At 39.8% G+C, this 17,059-nt stretch overlaps 1 protein-coding gene across 1 annotated transcript in view; it reads right to left on the bottom strand.

Annotated features, from left to right (window-relative positions):
• Positions 1–1,539: 1,539 nt before the first annotated feature.
• LOC309547833 (organic solute transporter subunit alpha-like) overlaps positions 1,540–17,059 on the bottom strand; it is a 52,957-nt gene continuing 37,437 nt past the window's right edge. Inside the window, exons 7-8 of the mRNA XM_082247839.1 lie at positions 16,359–16,464; positions 1,540–1,920 (exon numbers count right to left, since the gene is read on the bottom strand). Of these exons, the coding sequence (XP_082103965.1) occupies positions 1,736–1,920; positions 16,359–16,464 (291 nt within the window). The 3' untranslated portion in view covers positions 1,540–1,735. The remainder of the gene's footprint in view (positions 1,921–16,358; positions 16,465–17,059) is intronic.

Here is a 17,059-nt window from a genome sequence, read left to right as displayed (position 1 = left end):
TGGCAATTACACCTTTGGGCATATGAGCTTCTTTTTGTTAAGATACCCCTAGATAACCCCCAATGTACCCCATGCCACAAGGCACCTGCACGTGCATTTGGATCAGATTGACCCAGAGGGACTGTGGTTTAGAGGGCACTCCACCTTAAAACCACAATGGGTGAATGCTGTGTTCATACCTAAGACAAGCAATTGCCCAAGTGGTCTGCCACATTAAGCTAAACATGTATAAAGCATAGGCTGCAGAGCCATGTCTATGGCAAGGAACAGAGCTGCTTGGAAACTGCAGTTGGTATAACAATCCTACAGCCCTTCGGATGGTAAATACAACTGAGTCGGTGATTGCTGCTTGTCATAAGTCGTCTATAAAGCCATAATCATGAAGTCACATGTGTGCTATAGGTTGCACTCTGAAGTTGATGTTTGGATGGGTGGATGAGCAGCTGCATGCAGTATGTGTGTATGGTGAACAGTTGCCAGATGGATGTGAATATTGTGCCCAGTCCAAGTATATAGACATGCAATGCAATTAGACAGTCAGTGATGCAAAAGGGAGATGCAAGCCACTAGATGTTAAACAATTGCCATGTGGATGTGAGAAATGCCAGTAGTTAGTAAATACAAAGTCAGGTGACTGATATTTCTGTCTTCAATATGGTATGCTGTGACCCAGTATTTGGTGTTGGGACCTGTGTTCGTGGTCCAGCCAGTGCTAATTAATTGGTCACAAACTTTATTGGTGCTTCAACTGCACAGCCGATATGAACTGATACAATCATACAGCAATTTATTTTAAATAAATAGAGTGTTTTATATATTGTATGGTGTTTGTTCTTTAACAGTTTATTTTTTTAATATGCAACAACATGCAACAACATTGTAGTATGTTGTTTTAGACACAATGTTACACTCATTAACAATATTCTACAAGACAAGGGTGTAGATCTGTTCCTTGGTGTGAAAATGCTCAGCAAATTATGGTGTAGATATACACCCCTGGACAATATTCACATGCTTGATGTGCCCTATTGAAGTTTCCAGGAAACAGTTTCACAATAAAGAAGGACTGGCAAGAGGCTGCAGTCAAACCCAGATGAATAATGATAGTTCTCTTTACAAATATGAAAATTATGTACAAGCTTGAAACATATATGTTTGATGGTTTTTGGCAGAGTGGCAATGTTTTTTAAACAACATTAACACTTATCAAATGATTTTACTTGTCTCCTCTAGATGCTTTTTAAATGCATATTGCTTCTTTGAACATCTGTCACTCAGAAATGCTGGAATGGTCTTGTATGGCAATATTTGATTTAGTTAGAGCCAAAAAGGAGAATGAATGATTAGTGGTTAACTGAAAACCAATCAACCTGGCATTCTGCAGGATTAAAAACAGTTCCCTACATCAACATCCTTCTGGCTCACTGCTGCATGTAATAGAAACTGGATTTTACAAGGAACACTGAATACATATGTTTGTTATAGAATTCTATGTATTCTTCGACCATGTGTAGAAAAAAAGGAAAATAATGATTACGCAAAGTATTTTAAGTCTCTCAAGAGATACAACAAAAGTATACATACACATGTAAAACCAAATATTATATACAATAGTATAAGTATATATATAAAATGATGTCTAATAGTCTATTGGAAGATCAATTTTATATTATCTTCCAAATTCTAGTGAATTATTGTTAAATATTCCATGTAGGTTCCATGCTGATTTCTTGCTTTAAACCTTTTCTGGACCATCATCTATCATTTTTCCGTTTAGACAGAGCGTGCTGTTTTGCAGATTTTCTTTGGTGGCTTCATCATCATTATTAGTAGGACTGCCATTGTATGGCCTTCGGTAAATCATTCTGCTAATAACTGCAGTGAGAAACATTTCCATGATCATGAGCTGTTGATTCATATCTGTAACACAAAATATTAAAGAAATGTGCTGTTAGATGTTAATAATAGCCATTGCTAAGAAAAGAAAAAGCAAAAAGAACCCCCAAAAAACTAGACTGTGAAACCAGAGATGAGCAAATTAGATGCACTATGGTTTGATCTGGGATCTTCATGATTGGTGGTGATGCATCTATAAGAATATCATTGATAGCTAAAGTTTAATATATCTGTGGTATTCCAGTACCATTTAAAAGATTTGTCTTGCACAATAAAGTTCGAAAAATGTGCATCTTACCTCCAATACCCTCCGATAAACAACAATGGAACCCTAGTCATGCTGTTGCTTATATTACTAGGCAATATATCCACTCACTAGTGAAATACAAAGTGAAGACATGAAAGGGACTGGCCTGCTTTAGTAACAAACACTGTTTGTTGTTTAGTGCAAGAAGCCTAAGTTCCCTAGTTCGAACACATGTAACAACTGTAAACATCACGCAGCCTCTAAAATCCCACTCCTGCCACCAGATGTTGAGCAATGATGCCCATAGCAACTTTCTAATCAAAGTAGGAAACCTTGTTACCTGGTTCATATGTAGGTATGAACTTCATACCACTAGGGGATCAGTCCCCCGGGTCATCTATTAAATGCAGCGTAGGTTATGTATATATTCAGGCTATATGATTATTATTGTTTGTTTGATGATAATAAGGTTGAACTGTTTAATGTATAGTTTTTATATTGTTGTATATATAGAATGTTGTGACTTATTATTCTCAATGTTTGCTTACAGAGTGATGGAATGGAGCACCATGGAGTTCCGGTTGGGCTGTGCATGTGCCCCCTGTGTAGTAGTGCCACGGTCGAGTGCTGGGTAGATGGGAGCTCCCCGTTTTTTGGTGGGAATGTTCGGGCGCAAAGCCCGGAGAGTGGGAGGTGGCTTCGGCCCCGGACACTTCCAGACCGGCTTTTTGCTGGTTTAAGATGGCGGCACGCCGGACGTGATGACGTCACGCTTGGCGCGCCTTGCCATCAATCAGCACCCACACCGGAAGTGGTTGTTACCGCTTCCGGTGGAGTCTGGTATACATATAGGGGAAGAGGCGCACGGCCATATCAGTGGCTGTTGGCCTCTGCTCCTGTAGCTGATGGCAATTTTGGAGTCATGACTCAGCGGTAACGGCAAGGTAGGATACATGATGGGGATATATTTTTGCTTCTTTTGCGCTTTTTTCTTTATGGGTGGCCATGGCTCCTCTCAACCTGGGATTGCTTCATTGCTATGCCAGTTCCCCTCTCTGCTTCTGAATTAATGGGCTCTTTTGACTAATATCCATCTTGGACAGCAAATATATTTCTCTGCCTTTAATAGTTGGAAGGCATGATATAGTAACATGATTGTGGGATTGGGATGAGGTGACCCTCAGAAGGAAGCTACGTTTTCTAAGCCTTTGGGATTTGGCTTAATATTGCCCCTTTGTTTGTTTTCAGAACCCCACAGTTATACCTGCACATATTTCATATGTGTGGGGTGTATACATCGGGTCCCTTTTTTGGCTCCATTTACGTTTAAACTGGTGGTTACCCTGGGATAGTACCGGACTCAACATCTCACCCTTTTGGGACAGCCCTGATCTCCTTCTTTTGGGCTATGAGCCCCTCTGCTCTGACCCCCCCCGTGGATATTCATGGCGCCATGCGCATGCTCAGTGACCAGGTCTCTTGGTTCTCCATTGCCATCATTCAACATCATCTATAATGTGGTGAGCATATTTCAACTTTTGGAAATCTCATACCCTAATATGAATAGTTATCTATCAGAGTTGGAAATGTTGTTGAGTATAAAAATGAAAATTTATGCATTATTGTAAACTAATGACTTATCTTCACTTTTGTAAAAGTCTACCTGGGACAGAACGTGGTGTTTGAAAAAGCCTGTCTAAGGGCGAAACGCGTTAGACCCGTCCTCCTTTGGTTGAGACTACCATGGATATGTTGTATATTCTATTTTGAGATTCTTTTCTCTTCTTAATCTTTTTTAACTACTCAATAAAGTTATATGTATTTTGTTAATATGTGTTTGGCTATTTAATTCATGCTCACCTGTCAGGAGCCCTCCTCAACAAATCCATTTTCCTTTACCAAGAGGAGCCAGTGTCTTGCCACCCCTTGGTGCCCAGACCTGTGCCCTCTATTTCTATTCATTATCTAATTAGGATTGGAGGTCTCCTGATTGTATTGAATACATCCAATAAGGCACCCTCCCGTGTTATATTATAGGCAATATATCCACTCACTAGTGAAATACAAAGTGAAGACATGAAAGGTACTGGCCTGCTTTAGTAACAAACACTGTTTGTTGTTTAGTACAAGAAGCCTAAGTTCCCTAATTTGAACACATGTAACAACTGTAAACATCACGCAGCCTCTAAAATCCCACTCCTTCCACCAGATGTTGAGCAGTGATGCCCATAGCAACTTTCTAATCAAAGTAGGAAACCTTGTTACCTGGTTCATATGTAGGTATGAACTTCATACCACTAGGGGATCAGTCCCCCGGGTCATCTATTAAATGCAGCGTAGGTTATGTATATATTCAGGCTATATGATTATTATTGTTTGTTTGATGATAATAAGGTTGAACTGTTTAATGTATAGTTTTTCTAATCAAAGTAGGAAACCTTGTTTGATGGATGAGGAATGAGGAGAGATCTTACTTTAGGAAGTTAAAACAAGCTGTGATACAGATATTACTGCTTGCAATACTGTTGTCCACGACTGGATGATGACTTGGCCAAATCTAGCTGGCTGGACACACACAGGTAGATGCAAATCTTGCATAAATCTTGTGCACTCTAAGGACTGTGGGGCAGCCAAGTGATTTCCACACACTTCCAAGAAACAAGCTATCCTGTGAGTTATGACATTAGCACCACCTTTCCCGATGTCTGTTCTATTGGTATGCTGTTGGGTGTACACCAATAGAACAGGCTCCAAATTATTATTTTTTTAACTGCTCAATATATGGTGGTGTGGATGTAGGACAGACTCTAACCATTGGCCACTCACTTGTGGAGGTGTCACCTCACCTACTGTAGTGGAGGTTATTGCCTCCTGAAGTGGCCATAGGTTATATGGACCAGCTGGTTTTGATGACTCAGTTAGGTTAGGATTTCCAACATCAATACATCATCCTAAACACAGCAAGTCCAAACATTGCATGACTGCATGATCCGTAATAACCATTTCATCTGTCTCTAGGGGGGTCTCTGTCCCTAGGGAGTTCTGTACAACTAGGACTTGCTATTTTAAAATGCACATTGTCTATAATGCACACTATCAGAAGGGGTTATTTCCATCTCTTTAGAGATTAATATAGATTTTAATTCAGATGAACATTTCCCTCTGATCTTTAGGAAAATGACAAAAAGTTTGCAGACAGTACTGAGCCCAATGTGTAAAGATCTCTCCCTCTCTGCTTATTTTTAAGTCATCCTGTTTAATTGATTTCTTTGAGTGCTTCTGAGATAATAGTTCTTATACGCTTATCTACAGCCACATGGACACAGGTCCTGTCAGAACAGTTAGCAGCAAGATGTTAGTTCCTCCAATGACCAGGCCTGAGCTATCTTTTCAAATTCAAATTGTGGACATGTGTCTACTATTTGCCAACAAAGCTAAAAACCCTCATTCGACCAGTGGCACAAGAATTCAGAAAATCAACAGTCCTTTAGAGTAGCCTTTTTCAACCAGAGTGCCTAAGCACCCTGGGGTGCCTCTTGGGTTCTTAAGGGGTGCCTTGGCAAAATGCCTAAAGACTGTCCCAAATTGCCCAAAAATTGTGTACAAGCCAGTGGGTGGATTAAGCCTGCAATTTTTTACACAAAGCCTCAGGTTTTCATTGTTTAATGTCACAACCCTAGGCACTATGCAGGCCAGCCTCCAGCATGCTAACAATTGCTAACATCATTGGTTGATAAGGAAGACATTGAGCACCTGTACAGCATCCTTGTCTGACCCCCCCCCCCCCCTCCCATCAGCACTGGGATCAATGTTAGCCGCATGGGGGAGAGAAACTGAGGAAGAAGAAATGCTGGATCACTAGTAAGTACCAGTGTACAAATGTGTATTTGCTTTGAAAGAATAAATCACCTTTACTATTGGGTGTTATATGTGTATATGTGTATGGATGCTGCTTCAATATGTAAAAATATTAGCTTAGTTTTTTTAACATTTTAGAATGGGGTACCTTGAGATTGTACATAAATTAAAAAGGTGTCTTGGCTGGAAAAGGGTTGAAAACACTACTTTAGAGGACTACCACCTTTTTGTGAATCCTGAAAAGGGGGTGTAATTGAGCCCTCCCCCACTAATTAAAATAGGTGCAGGGTGGGGAGTAAGAGAGCTGAAATGTTTTATAATACTTCAACAGCCTCCCATTTAAGGTAATTTTTTTAATTATATCAATATTTTTGGACAACCATTATTTTACAGTCAGGCAACCATTAACGCACAGCAAGATTTCTACATAACATTCTGTAAGTGTTAAAGTATATTTGACATGTCTAGTGCCTACAAGACCTACATTATTCTCTCCCTGTGCAGTTTGTCAAAGCACTCTGCTTTCTCTATCACAGCTAAAGCACATTGTCAATATTGTTGCTGTGGCCTCATCTTTTTATAGTTATAGTGGCTTGTCTTATTCAAAAGTCTTCTTATTGGCCCTTCTAAGCCAGCCAACCCAAATTCAAACGCCAGGGAGTGCAATATGGTTACAAATAATTCACTATGGTAAATGCCTGCATTGGTTTGCCAGGACCACAAACCTTAAATATGCATTTTTTACCATTAACCCAAAGTGGAGGTAACCCCGAACCTCATCCCTAGTTTTTTGTAAGTTATCCTCTCTCTGGACATCTTGAACTATTTTTGTGATACTTGCACTTGCCATAGAATTTTTACTAACATCTATTCTGGTATCTGGGCACCTTTTGTGACTTCCATTAGTACCATCTCTCCCTCACTTGGTGACTTTTATCCTCGGCCATATATTGCTCCTACATTCCTCCCCACCACCCAGTTTTCTTTTTCTTTTTCTTTCTCTTTCCTTCTTAAATTATAGGACTCACTTTGGGAAATGAGGCCTTCTCCATCCTTACTCTTACCTCCTATCTGCTAATCCTCTGATACTGCATATATTTTCATGCTTGACATGTTTTAGGTCAACAGGGATGCAGTGCTGGATACGTCCCAGCACTATATATCTATCGGGGGACACCTCCATTCTACTACTAATTCACAGGTAGTCATTACCAACAATATCTTTTCCTATTTCCCATTTCAATCTTCATTATGGATATACTCCATTTAATTTTCCTTCTACTTTTCCTTTTCATAACCATCTAGATGATCTGTGTGTTTTTGACCTTACCTTGGAGATCCTCGTGGGAATTTCTGATCGTGGAGCTCTCTTCTCACTGTCATTTGCCAAACCACTGTGTGTTTGGCTTATAACCATTCAAATCTCCTTTGGAAGCCCATACAACATTAATAAATTGTTCTGAGCCTATCTTGCATAGACCCAGCCAAAACTGGCGTATACTACTTGCGGCCATAGACAATTGAAGGCCTTTTTCTCATCCACTAAGGCCCATCCCTTTGGTCTCACGTCCTGGATTCCACAGAGGTCTTACATATCTGGTATGTAATCATAGAGGCATTTCTGCCCCCTTTTTCACATCTAAATACGACAAACACTGTGTATAATGAATTATGTGATATATTGTTTCTAACATTGTTTAATACATGTGAAATCTAATTCTATGTTTACCATTTGCATCATACTCATTGTTACCTTTTATGCTCCTAGTCTGAGCTCTGGTGTTCTCTGGACTATCGAGAAAGGCAATTGGACCGAAACGCGTCTAGTCCGATCCAGACACCTCAGACCCTCTTGGTTCCAAGACGTATCTATGACCTTGTTTTTATTATATATTTTATGTGTGATTATGTATGTTTCATCTTTGTAATACGTGTAATAAAATTTATATATTTTCATACTCAAGTCCTGGTTCTTGCCGTTGAAAGTCCCAATCCTCAGGGGATATTTTTTGTTCCATTTCCTCATCCCTAGTTTTAATCCTCCGCTATGCTATCCAAAAGGATAGCATAGATAAACTAGATAAACTAAACTTTAAAGCCATACATGGATCAAAATTTGGCCTAGTTCAGAAGGAACTGGCTGAATTTCAATCCACCTATGGGAACCCTGGTTGTATACAAGTAAATTCATTGATAGACTAGTGTACAACCTGCCTGTCAGGTTTTTCCTGAACGATTTGTGCCGCGGGCTATAAGCCAGAAACACTAAATTGTTCTGCCGGCAGGTAAGGCTCCCCACCAGTAGAACACAATAGCGCTGCAGGATCGATTCCCCCATCAACACTGAATATGTTGATTGGGGAATTGAGCATCTTTCTTTTCTGTGACCCGTGGTAGAAGGAAAGAAAATTGCATAATGTATGGCCTGCTTTACTCCAAGCGATGACTTTGAAAAATCTGAAGTGCTGGTTAACACACAAAGATTTTAAAAGCCCTTTGTTATAGTGTAGAAACATAGATGTGCGCAGTCTGCTGCATTAGGGTGTGCACCCCAAAGCTCAAACTCTCATGTGTGTGTATGTGTGCGTATGTATAAGCGTATATGTATGTGTGTGGGTGTGTATATACTATATACACACCCACACACCCACACATAAATAAATGTAAAAAACATGTTAAAATGCATTAAAACATGGATGGTGTTAGTAGAACAGTGGACATGTCAGTAAGGCAGAGGACGGTGTCAGTAGGACAGAGGATGGTGATGGTGTCAGTCAGTAGAGCAGTGGACATGTCAGTAGAACAGAGGATGATGTTAGTAGAGCAGTGGATGTTGTCAGTAGTTTTTCTTACCTTTTTTACATTTTTTTTTTACAGATTTATTTTTATTTTTTACAATATATTTTTTTTTATAATTTTTAGGTGCCCCATTGGGGAGCTTTGGTGAAATATCAGGGGTCTAAACAGGCCCCTGATAGAGAGACAGAGGGAAGCCTGGCAGCACTGCAGGGGGAGGGCCTGGGTAGCAGGGGGAATTTGTGCAGCATGTGGTGAGTAGGGTATTCCCATGCACACCTGGCACACCCCATGCATACAAAATCTACAGAGAAAAAAGCATTAACAATCTCTTTATTGTGGCGGCGCCACATCTGAATGCTGGCAGAGTCAGAAACAGCAGTGTCAGTCCAAACAAGCATGAGCAGACATTTCAAAGCTTGTCCTTCATGGTGAGACATCTGCCTGTTCAGGGCTAGTCTGTAGCTTTATGCTACAAAAATTCCTGCCAATGCCAGGTACATCTAGATATGTTATCTACTAAGGCTTTCCTAAGAAGAAGTAAACTATAAATATAGCCTCTTCTTTTGTTGTAGAAGATAACCAAACATTGATTACACTACCAGAGTACACAGTAGTCTTGTCTAGCAGAACCTCCCAGCAATATTGTGTGCTGGAATGAGATGATAATAGGGAATGGACAAGAAGTAGCCAGAAAGCCTTGTCTGCGTGACAGCCGATTACGTGTTGTAGTGCTATTGAGGACAGAGTTAAACTATCAACCACTTCTCTAGTTCCTATTATTAGTATTGTTACACAATCAAACATTTTCCAATTCCCTTTGTTACAAAATACAGCATATCCCCAATAACAGGTTAAAATAATGACACCTTTGACTATCATCTGTGGCACAGTCTAGGTGGCATTTTTCATTTATATTGCTATGTAAGTGTTATTTCTTTTCTCTATTTGATTGTTTATATTGTATGTGTTTTGTCTTGAGAGTAAAACGTATCTTTGTTTGGTTAAATATTATTTACACCTTTGTACATTTTATTTATCTATGGCACATACAATAACCCAAGATTACGGTCCGTAATAGTTGTTTGTCTCTGGGCTAAAGCCTGTTATTGAATGGTTAACAGACTGAAAAAAAAAACAAGAAAAAAATAGAAATCAAACCAATTACTGAAGATTCATAGCTTGTTAGTAGTTAAAATTGTTTGTTATCTTCACACTCAGAAGAATGAGGTGAGAAAATCCAGTCTGATCACTAGGGCAGAAACCCAACTATTAAGTTATCAGAAGAACAATCTAAGTATCTAGACCTTCGCCTGTATGTCGCTGTGTGTTTATTTGTACTGTATACTAAAGCTTATCTCTAGGTAGCGATACAACTGAAACCAGTTACACATTTATTTAAAAAGTAATTAAATATAATTTTACATTTACTTATTAAAAGTGCCTGGATCTGTCTTGTTTTTAATCTTTGGTGAACACTTGTACAACAATACTCCTACTGGGAGGGTCAGCACTCTAAAGCATTCAGGAATTTATTTCTGCAGCCCCCTTGTCCTTAACAGGGGCTACTATGTCAGTTTAGTTTTTGGCTGGACTGTAGTAAGCTCAGACTGATTGTATGGTTTTTTCCAAAAGATTAAGTTGGCTTGTGATCACTGTTGCCAGTAGACGTCACTGGTATCACTGGTCATAGTATTCGTGTTTACATACAAACTAAATTATGAATGTTTATATTTTCTTCAGCCATGCTAATTGGAGGTTCATGCCACTGATGCATGCTGGGGAGGATATAAATAACTGGGACAGGCCATGTGCTCACTCTTTTCCCTTGGGCTAAGGCCTAGGGAATTGCTGCTGGATGGAGCTCTGCTGTTAGGCCCAATAGCCTGGTTTGGGGCCTAACATGTCCTGAAGTGGTTCTAAAGTTGCCCTGACTGGTCTGGAGGAAGCTGTGCCAAGGAGGAGAACCAGGGCAGTCCCTTTGCTAGAGAGAACCAGGAAGAAGGCTTATCTCTCAGAAGCGCTTGCTGACTCACTTGGAGGATACACTGAAATTTGGGAACGTGCTTAGAGTTTTGCGGGGTCGGCTTAAAGGTTCTGATCCTGTGAAACTGGACATTGATCTGGATCTGAAGAGTCTGTAAGTGATCTGCTATGATATCTGGGATCCCTAACCCTTATCTCCTTAACCATTCTACACTAAATCTTTAAAATGCCAAAAATAACTGGCACCCATTATCCTTTCTCGATCCCCTCATTTAAGTCATGGACTCAGCCCTGGGGTGAAATGCTAGCCTTCTCCTGTCTTTGGAGGTATATCCAGCCTTTGGGGTGTATGAGGGGTGCTACATTTCTTTGCATACTATGATCAATCTGAAACCCATAGCTCAGAGGGGCAAACGCACAGGCGTAATCTCATTGGTGTGCTGCTAATACTTCATTGCCAGTTACAGGCTGGGATATTGTATTGAAGTGGGTTGAATTACTGAACTGAGGAGTAGTTTGCAGAGAATTCACAGACATTGCTGTGCTATATGGCTTTGGTGAAAACTGTCCAAATCTTTGCTAAAGAAAAAAAAAAGTGGGTGCCAATTGATGAGATAAGATTACTTATAAAGAGCCAAGGTAAAAAAAAAAAAAAGTAATGAAAAAAATTAAAGCATTAGTAAACCTCCAGAAACATAAAAAAACAATTCTCCTCCTGCAGGTTTAAAGTCATAATGTACTAGTATGCACTTCATACTAGCACAATACCACAGACTTACACAGAGCCCTCCAGTGCAGTGCTGTCACGGCTCCCTCTTAACCTGCTCTTCCTTTTGGGTTCACTGGCTCCGGCTGTATAAATGGCCTGGGCCGCGATGACGTCACACGTGCATGTGCGTGGGAGCCCTCAGCTCCGGCATATAGCTCTGAAAGTCTGGAACAGTATGAGAGCACATGCTCAGGTGACGTCACCGGCTACATGTTGTGTGAATATCTCCTAGACAGTGCAAGTTTAGGAGATTTCACTATGCCTTGTAGGTACAAGTTCAAAATGAAGTTTAATTCCACTTTATGACTTTGGCCATTATGTTGAGAAGTCTTTTTTCTTGTTAAAGTATAACTAAAGATAAAAATGTTTTATTTTTTTTAAATTTTGGATAGAGTGGAGAGGGATTAGAACACCTATTATGTTTATATTGCTGTCTGTGTCCCTGTTAGGTAGATTCACCCTCTTAATTTATGCTGTTTAGCATTAACATTGAAAGTAAAAAAAAAAATAATTCGACCTGGGGGGCCTCAAGGGATTTGCAGAGATTTCTGCTTACTTCCCATCTTGGCTAGAGGACAGGAAGAGAAGATAAATATCCCCAATGGGACAAAAATGGAAAAAAAAGAATCTGACAGGGCTTATAACCCTCCCTTACTTTATCCAAAATGAAAAAAAGGTTTTGTATATAGTTCTACTTTAAAGTATTTGATACCCCAAAATGTCATATTTCTGATATGTGCCTGTGGTACCATGTACTTGTACGACAAAGTATCCTGTTCTCTTTGTATTGTTTCCTTTATGTGAAATCCCTGGTGTTACTGCTGGTTCCCCTGCTTTCCTATGGTATTACAGCTTGTGAAAACCCAAAATTCAGTATGTCAGGAAATGAGAATATTACATAAGACCAATTTAACCACTTAAGCCCCGGAGGATTTGGCTGGTAAACGACCAGGGGGTATTGTGCGATTCGGCACTGCATGACTTTAACGGACAATTGCGCGGTCGTGCAACGCTGTACCTAAACTAATTTGACGTCCTTTTTTTCCCACAAACAGAGCTTTCTTTTGATGGTATTTGATCACCTGTGCAATTTTTTGATCACGCGCTATAAACAAAAAAAGAGCGTCAATTTTGCAAAAATAGAAATATTTTTCATATATTTTTATATCAAATTCCCCAAAAAAAAATGTAAAAATCAAAATTTTTTAACATTTTCGGCCAATTTGTTTTATGCTACATATGTTTGGTAAAAATAATCGCAAAAAGCGTATTTTTATTGGTTTGCGCAAAAGTTATCGCGTTTACTAACAAAGGGAAAGATTTATGTCATTTTTGTTGTTTTTTTTTTAACGCGTAATGGCGGCGATCTGCGATTTTTTTTGCGGTACTGCGACATTGCGGCGGACAGATCGGACCCTTGACTGAAATTTTTGACACTTTTGGGGTTACCAGTGACATTTCTACAGTAATCAGTGCTATACATATGCACTGTTACTGTAAAAATACACTGGCAGTGAAGGGGTTAACTTTTTTTGAAAGGGAGGGGCTATGTGTGTCCCTAGGGGCGTGCTTTCTACTGTGATTGGCTGTGGCTTCAGATGTATGAAGAGTGATCAACGGTTCCACATAGTAGAACCGTATGATCATCCTTCATACACAGGGGAGAATGACAGGCAGCTTGTTTACACAAGCCGCCTGACTTTCTCCCTCTCCCCCGCCGATCGCAGAGTGACCGGCGGACATCGGGTCCACCTGTCACACGCGCAGGGGGGTCCGTGACTACGCGGGAGCGGGAGCGCGCCTCCGGCGGCGCTTGCTTGCTCCCTAGACCCTCACAAGCTAGTGACGTAGCCCTACGTTACTTTGCCTGTGAGGGGCTGACCGCCGACATAGATAGTTGTGCAGCGATCGGCAAGTGGTTAAAAAAAAAAAAAAAGGATTTTTGATACAGAAATGTTGGCTTACTGAAAATTATGTTCATGTACAGTAGAGTATGCACTCAATTCTTGGTCAGGGCTCCTTTTGCATGAATTACTGCATCAATGCAGCATGGCTCAGCCTGTGGCACTGTTGAGGTGTTATGGAAGCCCAAGCTGCTTTGATAGTGGTTTTCAGCTCATCTGCATTGCTGGGTCTGGTGTCTCTCATCTTCCTCTTGACAATACCCTACAGATTCTCTATGGGGTTTAGGTAAGGAGAGTTTGCTGGCCAAAAAAAGCACAGTGATACCATGAGCATTAATCCAGGTATTGGTACATTTGGCAGTGTGGGCAGGTGCCAAGTCCCGCTGGAAAATGAAATCAGCATTTCCATAAAGCTGGTCAGCAGAGGGAGGCATTAAGTGCTCTAGAATTCCCTGGTAGAGGGCATGCACTGACTTTGGACTTGATAAAACAGAGTGGACCAACACCAGCAGGTGACTGACTGTGGAAACTTCACACTGGACCTCATGCAACTTGGATTCTGTGCCTCTCCACTCTTCCTCCAGACTCTGGGACCTTGATTTCCAGATGAAATGCAACATTTTCCACAGTCCATGATGATTTGGGGAGCCATGTCATCTGCTGGTGTTGGTCCACTGTGTTTTATCAAAGTCAGTGCAGTCCTCTAGCAGGAAATTCTAGAAAACTTCATGCTTCCCCCTACTGACCAGCTTTATGGAGATGCTGATTTCATTTTCCAGCAGGACTTGGCACCTGCCTACACTGCCAAATGTACCAATACCTGGTTTAATGATCATGGTATCACTGTGCTTGATTGGCCAGCAAACTCTCCTGACCTAAACCCCATAGAGAAACTGTAGAGTATTGTCAAGAGGAAAATCAGATACACCAGACCCAACAATTCAGATGAGCTGAAAGCCGCTATCAAAGCAACCTGGGCTTCTATGACACCACCGGAGTGCCACAGGCTGATCTCATCCATGCCACGCCACATTGATGCAGTAATTTATGCAAAGGGAGCCTTGACCAAGTATTGAGTGCATACTATACTGTACATGGACATACTTTTCAGTAAGTCAACATTTCTGTATTAAATTACTTTTTTTTAGTCTTTTGTAATATTCTAGTTTTCTAAGATACAAAATTTGGGGTTTTCACTAGCTGTAATCCATATTCATCAAAATTAAAAGAAAGAAATGCTTGAATATATCACTCTGTGTGTAATGCATCTATATAAAATATATGAGTTTCACTCTTTGAATTGAATTACTGAAATAAATGAACTATTTGATGATATTCTAATTGTATGAGCTACACCTGTATAAGCCCTTTATAAAGCTGCAACCCAGATCCAGTGTCATACTTTTCTGGTGCATTGATACTACTTACTACTGACCTGTTAGTCATTTTTACCTCCTTTTATTTTTTTTTATCGGTCACCTTACACTCCCTGGCAAGGCTTGTGTATTATCTACTTTACATTCAAATATACTGCACACACAAACACAAAATTGCCATGTCTTTCTACAAATCTAATTGTAGCATTTTTAAAATCTCTGTGTACAATACCGTAATCAGCTTTTCCCTTTATCATAATTAAGAGACATCATGCTGAATTCACATATTACACATTACTTCTGCATAGAGTCTGAAAAGAAATTTTTTTCGCCTAGTGCGCAGATGTCATATTATATTACCAGTAATAACTTGTGAATGGCACTTTAAGGAAGAGTGTGTGACATGGTCCCTAATTGGTGAGTATTCTTCAAGAAGGGGCTAGTGATAGGAAGGCACTGTAGGGAGAGGATAGGAAAAAGGCAGGGAAATGTATTGACTAAGGAAGGGACAGCTCTAACATTATGTAATGCTTATGATCTGTGGTTATGCCTCAATTTAAAGAGAATACCTTTTTTTTTTTTTTTTTTTATTAAAGCGGTTATAAAAAAGCTGGTGCCTTTTTTTTTTTCTGAATTTCAAGGTAAAGCCATAATGTGCTTGTATGCATCGCATACTAGTACATTATGTGAATAATACCTAAAAACAAAGCCTTCCAGTGATGCGCTGTTATCGTTGGAGGGCCCCTTCTATCTTCCTTTGTGTGTGACTGGCCAGAGCCATGGTGACGTCAGTCCCGCACCTGCAGGGGAAGGGGGGGGGGGAGCCGCCATTTATGGTACAAGATTCTAAAGGAACGGCTGATCCTTTAGAGCACATGCACCGATGACGTCATTGGCTGCATATATAGTAAATATCTCCTAAACAGTACATGTTTAGGAAATATTTACATTACCTTACCTACTGTATAGGAACAAGTCAAAAATGTAAGTTTACAACCACTTTAACATGACATCTGATTGTACTGCAGTCAGCAACATCTTGTGATATTAAAGAGGTATTCCAGGCAGAGAGCTTTTGGTCATATCTGTCAGGACCATCATTATGAACCAGCACATGAACCACCATCACCACGAGGTATTTTGTGAATGGACAAGGGAGAGAGGGGGGAAGATAAACAACACTACAGCTTCCCTGTACAAGAGTCCCATCTCTCAAAGCTATGAAAGTACAGGAAGACTATACTATACTATCTGGCATGAATGAAAGAATGAATTTTCAACTAAACAGAAGTGACCCATCAATGACATATACAGTACATCAGCAGAGGTACATGTTTTTTTTCGTCCCAATAGATATAACCAAATGCTCTCTGGTTTGAGTTCAGCTATAACTACAATTAAATCATGGAATTCTATTCTATAAAAAGACAGTTAAAATATTAACATTTAATAATCACACAGTGTTTTGGTATATCATTGAAACGGTTTGCTGTAGTATGGTCCTATATTAAATGAAAGGTACTCACATGATGCTCTGGATGGTCCTGGGAGTGGGGGAACACAGGAAATCACCCCAACATTACCAAGAATAGTAATGGTTGACGTTTGCAGTTGGCTCAAAATAACAATAAACTGTAAAAATAATAAGAATTTTAAACATAATAATTATCAATATGGCTAATGATTAAAAAAGTACCTGAAAATGTCTATGGCAGAAAAACTAGTAAGCAGGCAGACCTTCCTAATTCAAGTTGTATTGTATTGTAAATGTACTGTAGAGATGCTATCCAGGGCATGTTTGTATTGCAGAAAAATTCTGAAAATCCCTCCTATATTGTGAATATATTTTACAATTATATTTTTCTGCAGGTCTGCCTCACCATTCCTGAAACCTTTACTTTCTCCTCTACCTGAAATAATGTATGACATGCGTCCACAATGAAATGATGTATGACATGTGTCCACAATGAAATGATGTATGACATGTGTCCACAATGAAATGATGTATGACATGTGTCCACAGAGTGCGACTTGGTTTAGTCTAGGTTTCTGTGTGAAACAAAGTGTTCCTCTATTGCCTAAGCACAATTTTGCAACTTTGGCATGTGTTACATAGTTACATAGTAGTTGAGGTTGAATAAAGACAACAGTCTATATATATATACCAGTCCATAGCAACTGTATGTATATATATATATATATATATATATATATATATATATATATA

Source organism: Pelophylax lessonae (assembly GCF_965119305.1).
Source record: "Pelophylax lessonae genome assembly, chromosome: 2".
Taxonomy (NCBI): domain Eukaryota; kingdom Metazoa; phylum Chordata; class Amphibia; order Anura; family Ranidae; genus Pelophylax; species Pelophylax lessonae.
The sequence above is the reverse complement of the archived record's forward strand: the minus strand, read 5'-3'. Positions and strand labels throughout refer to the sequence as shown.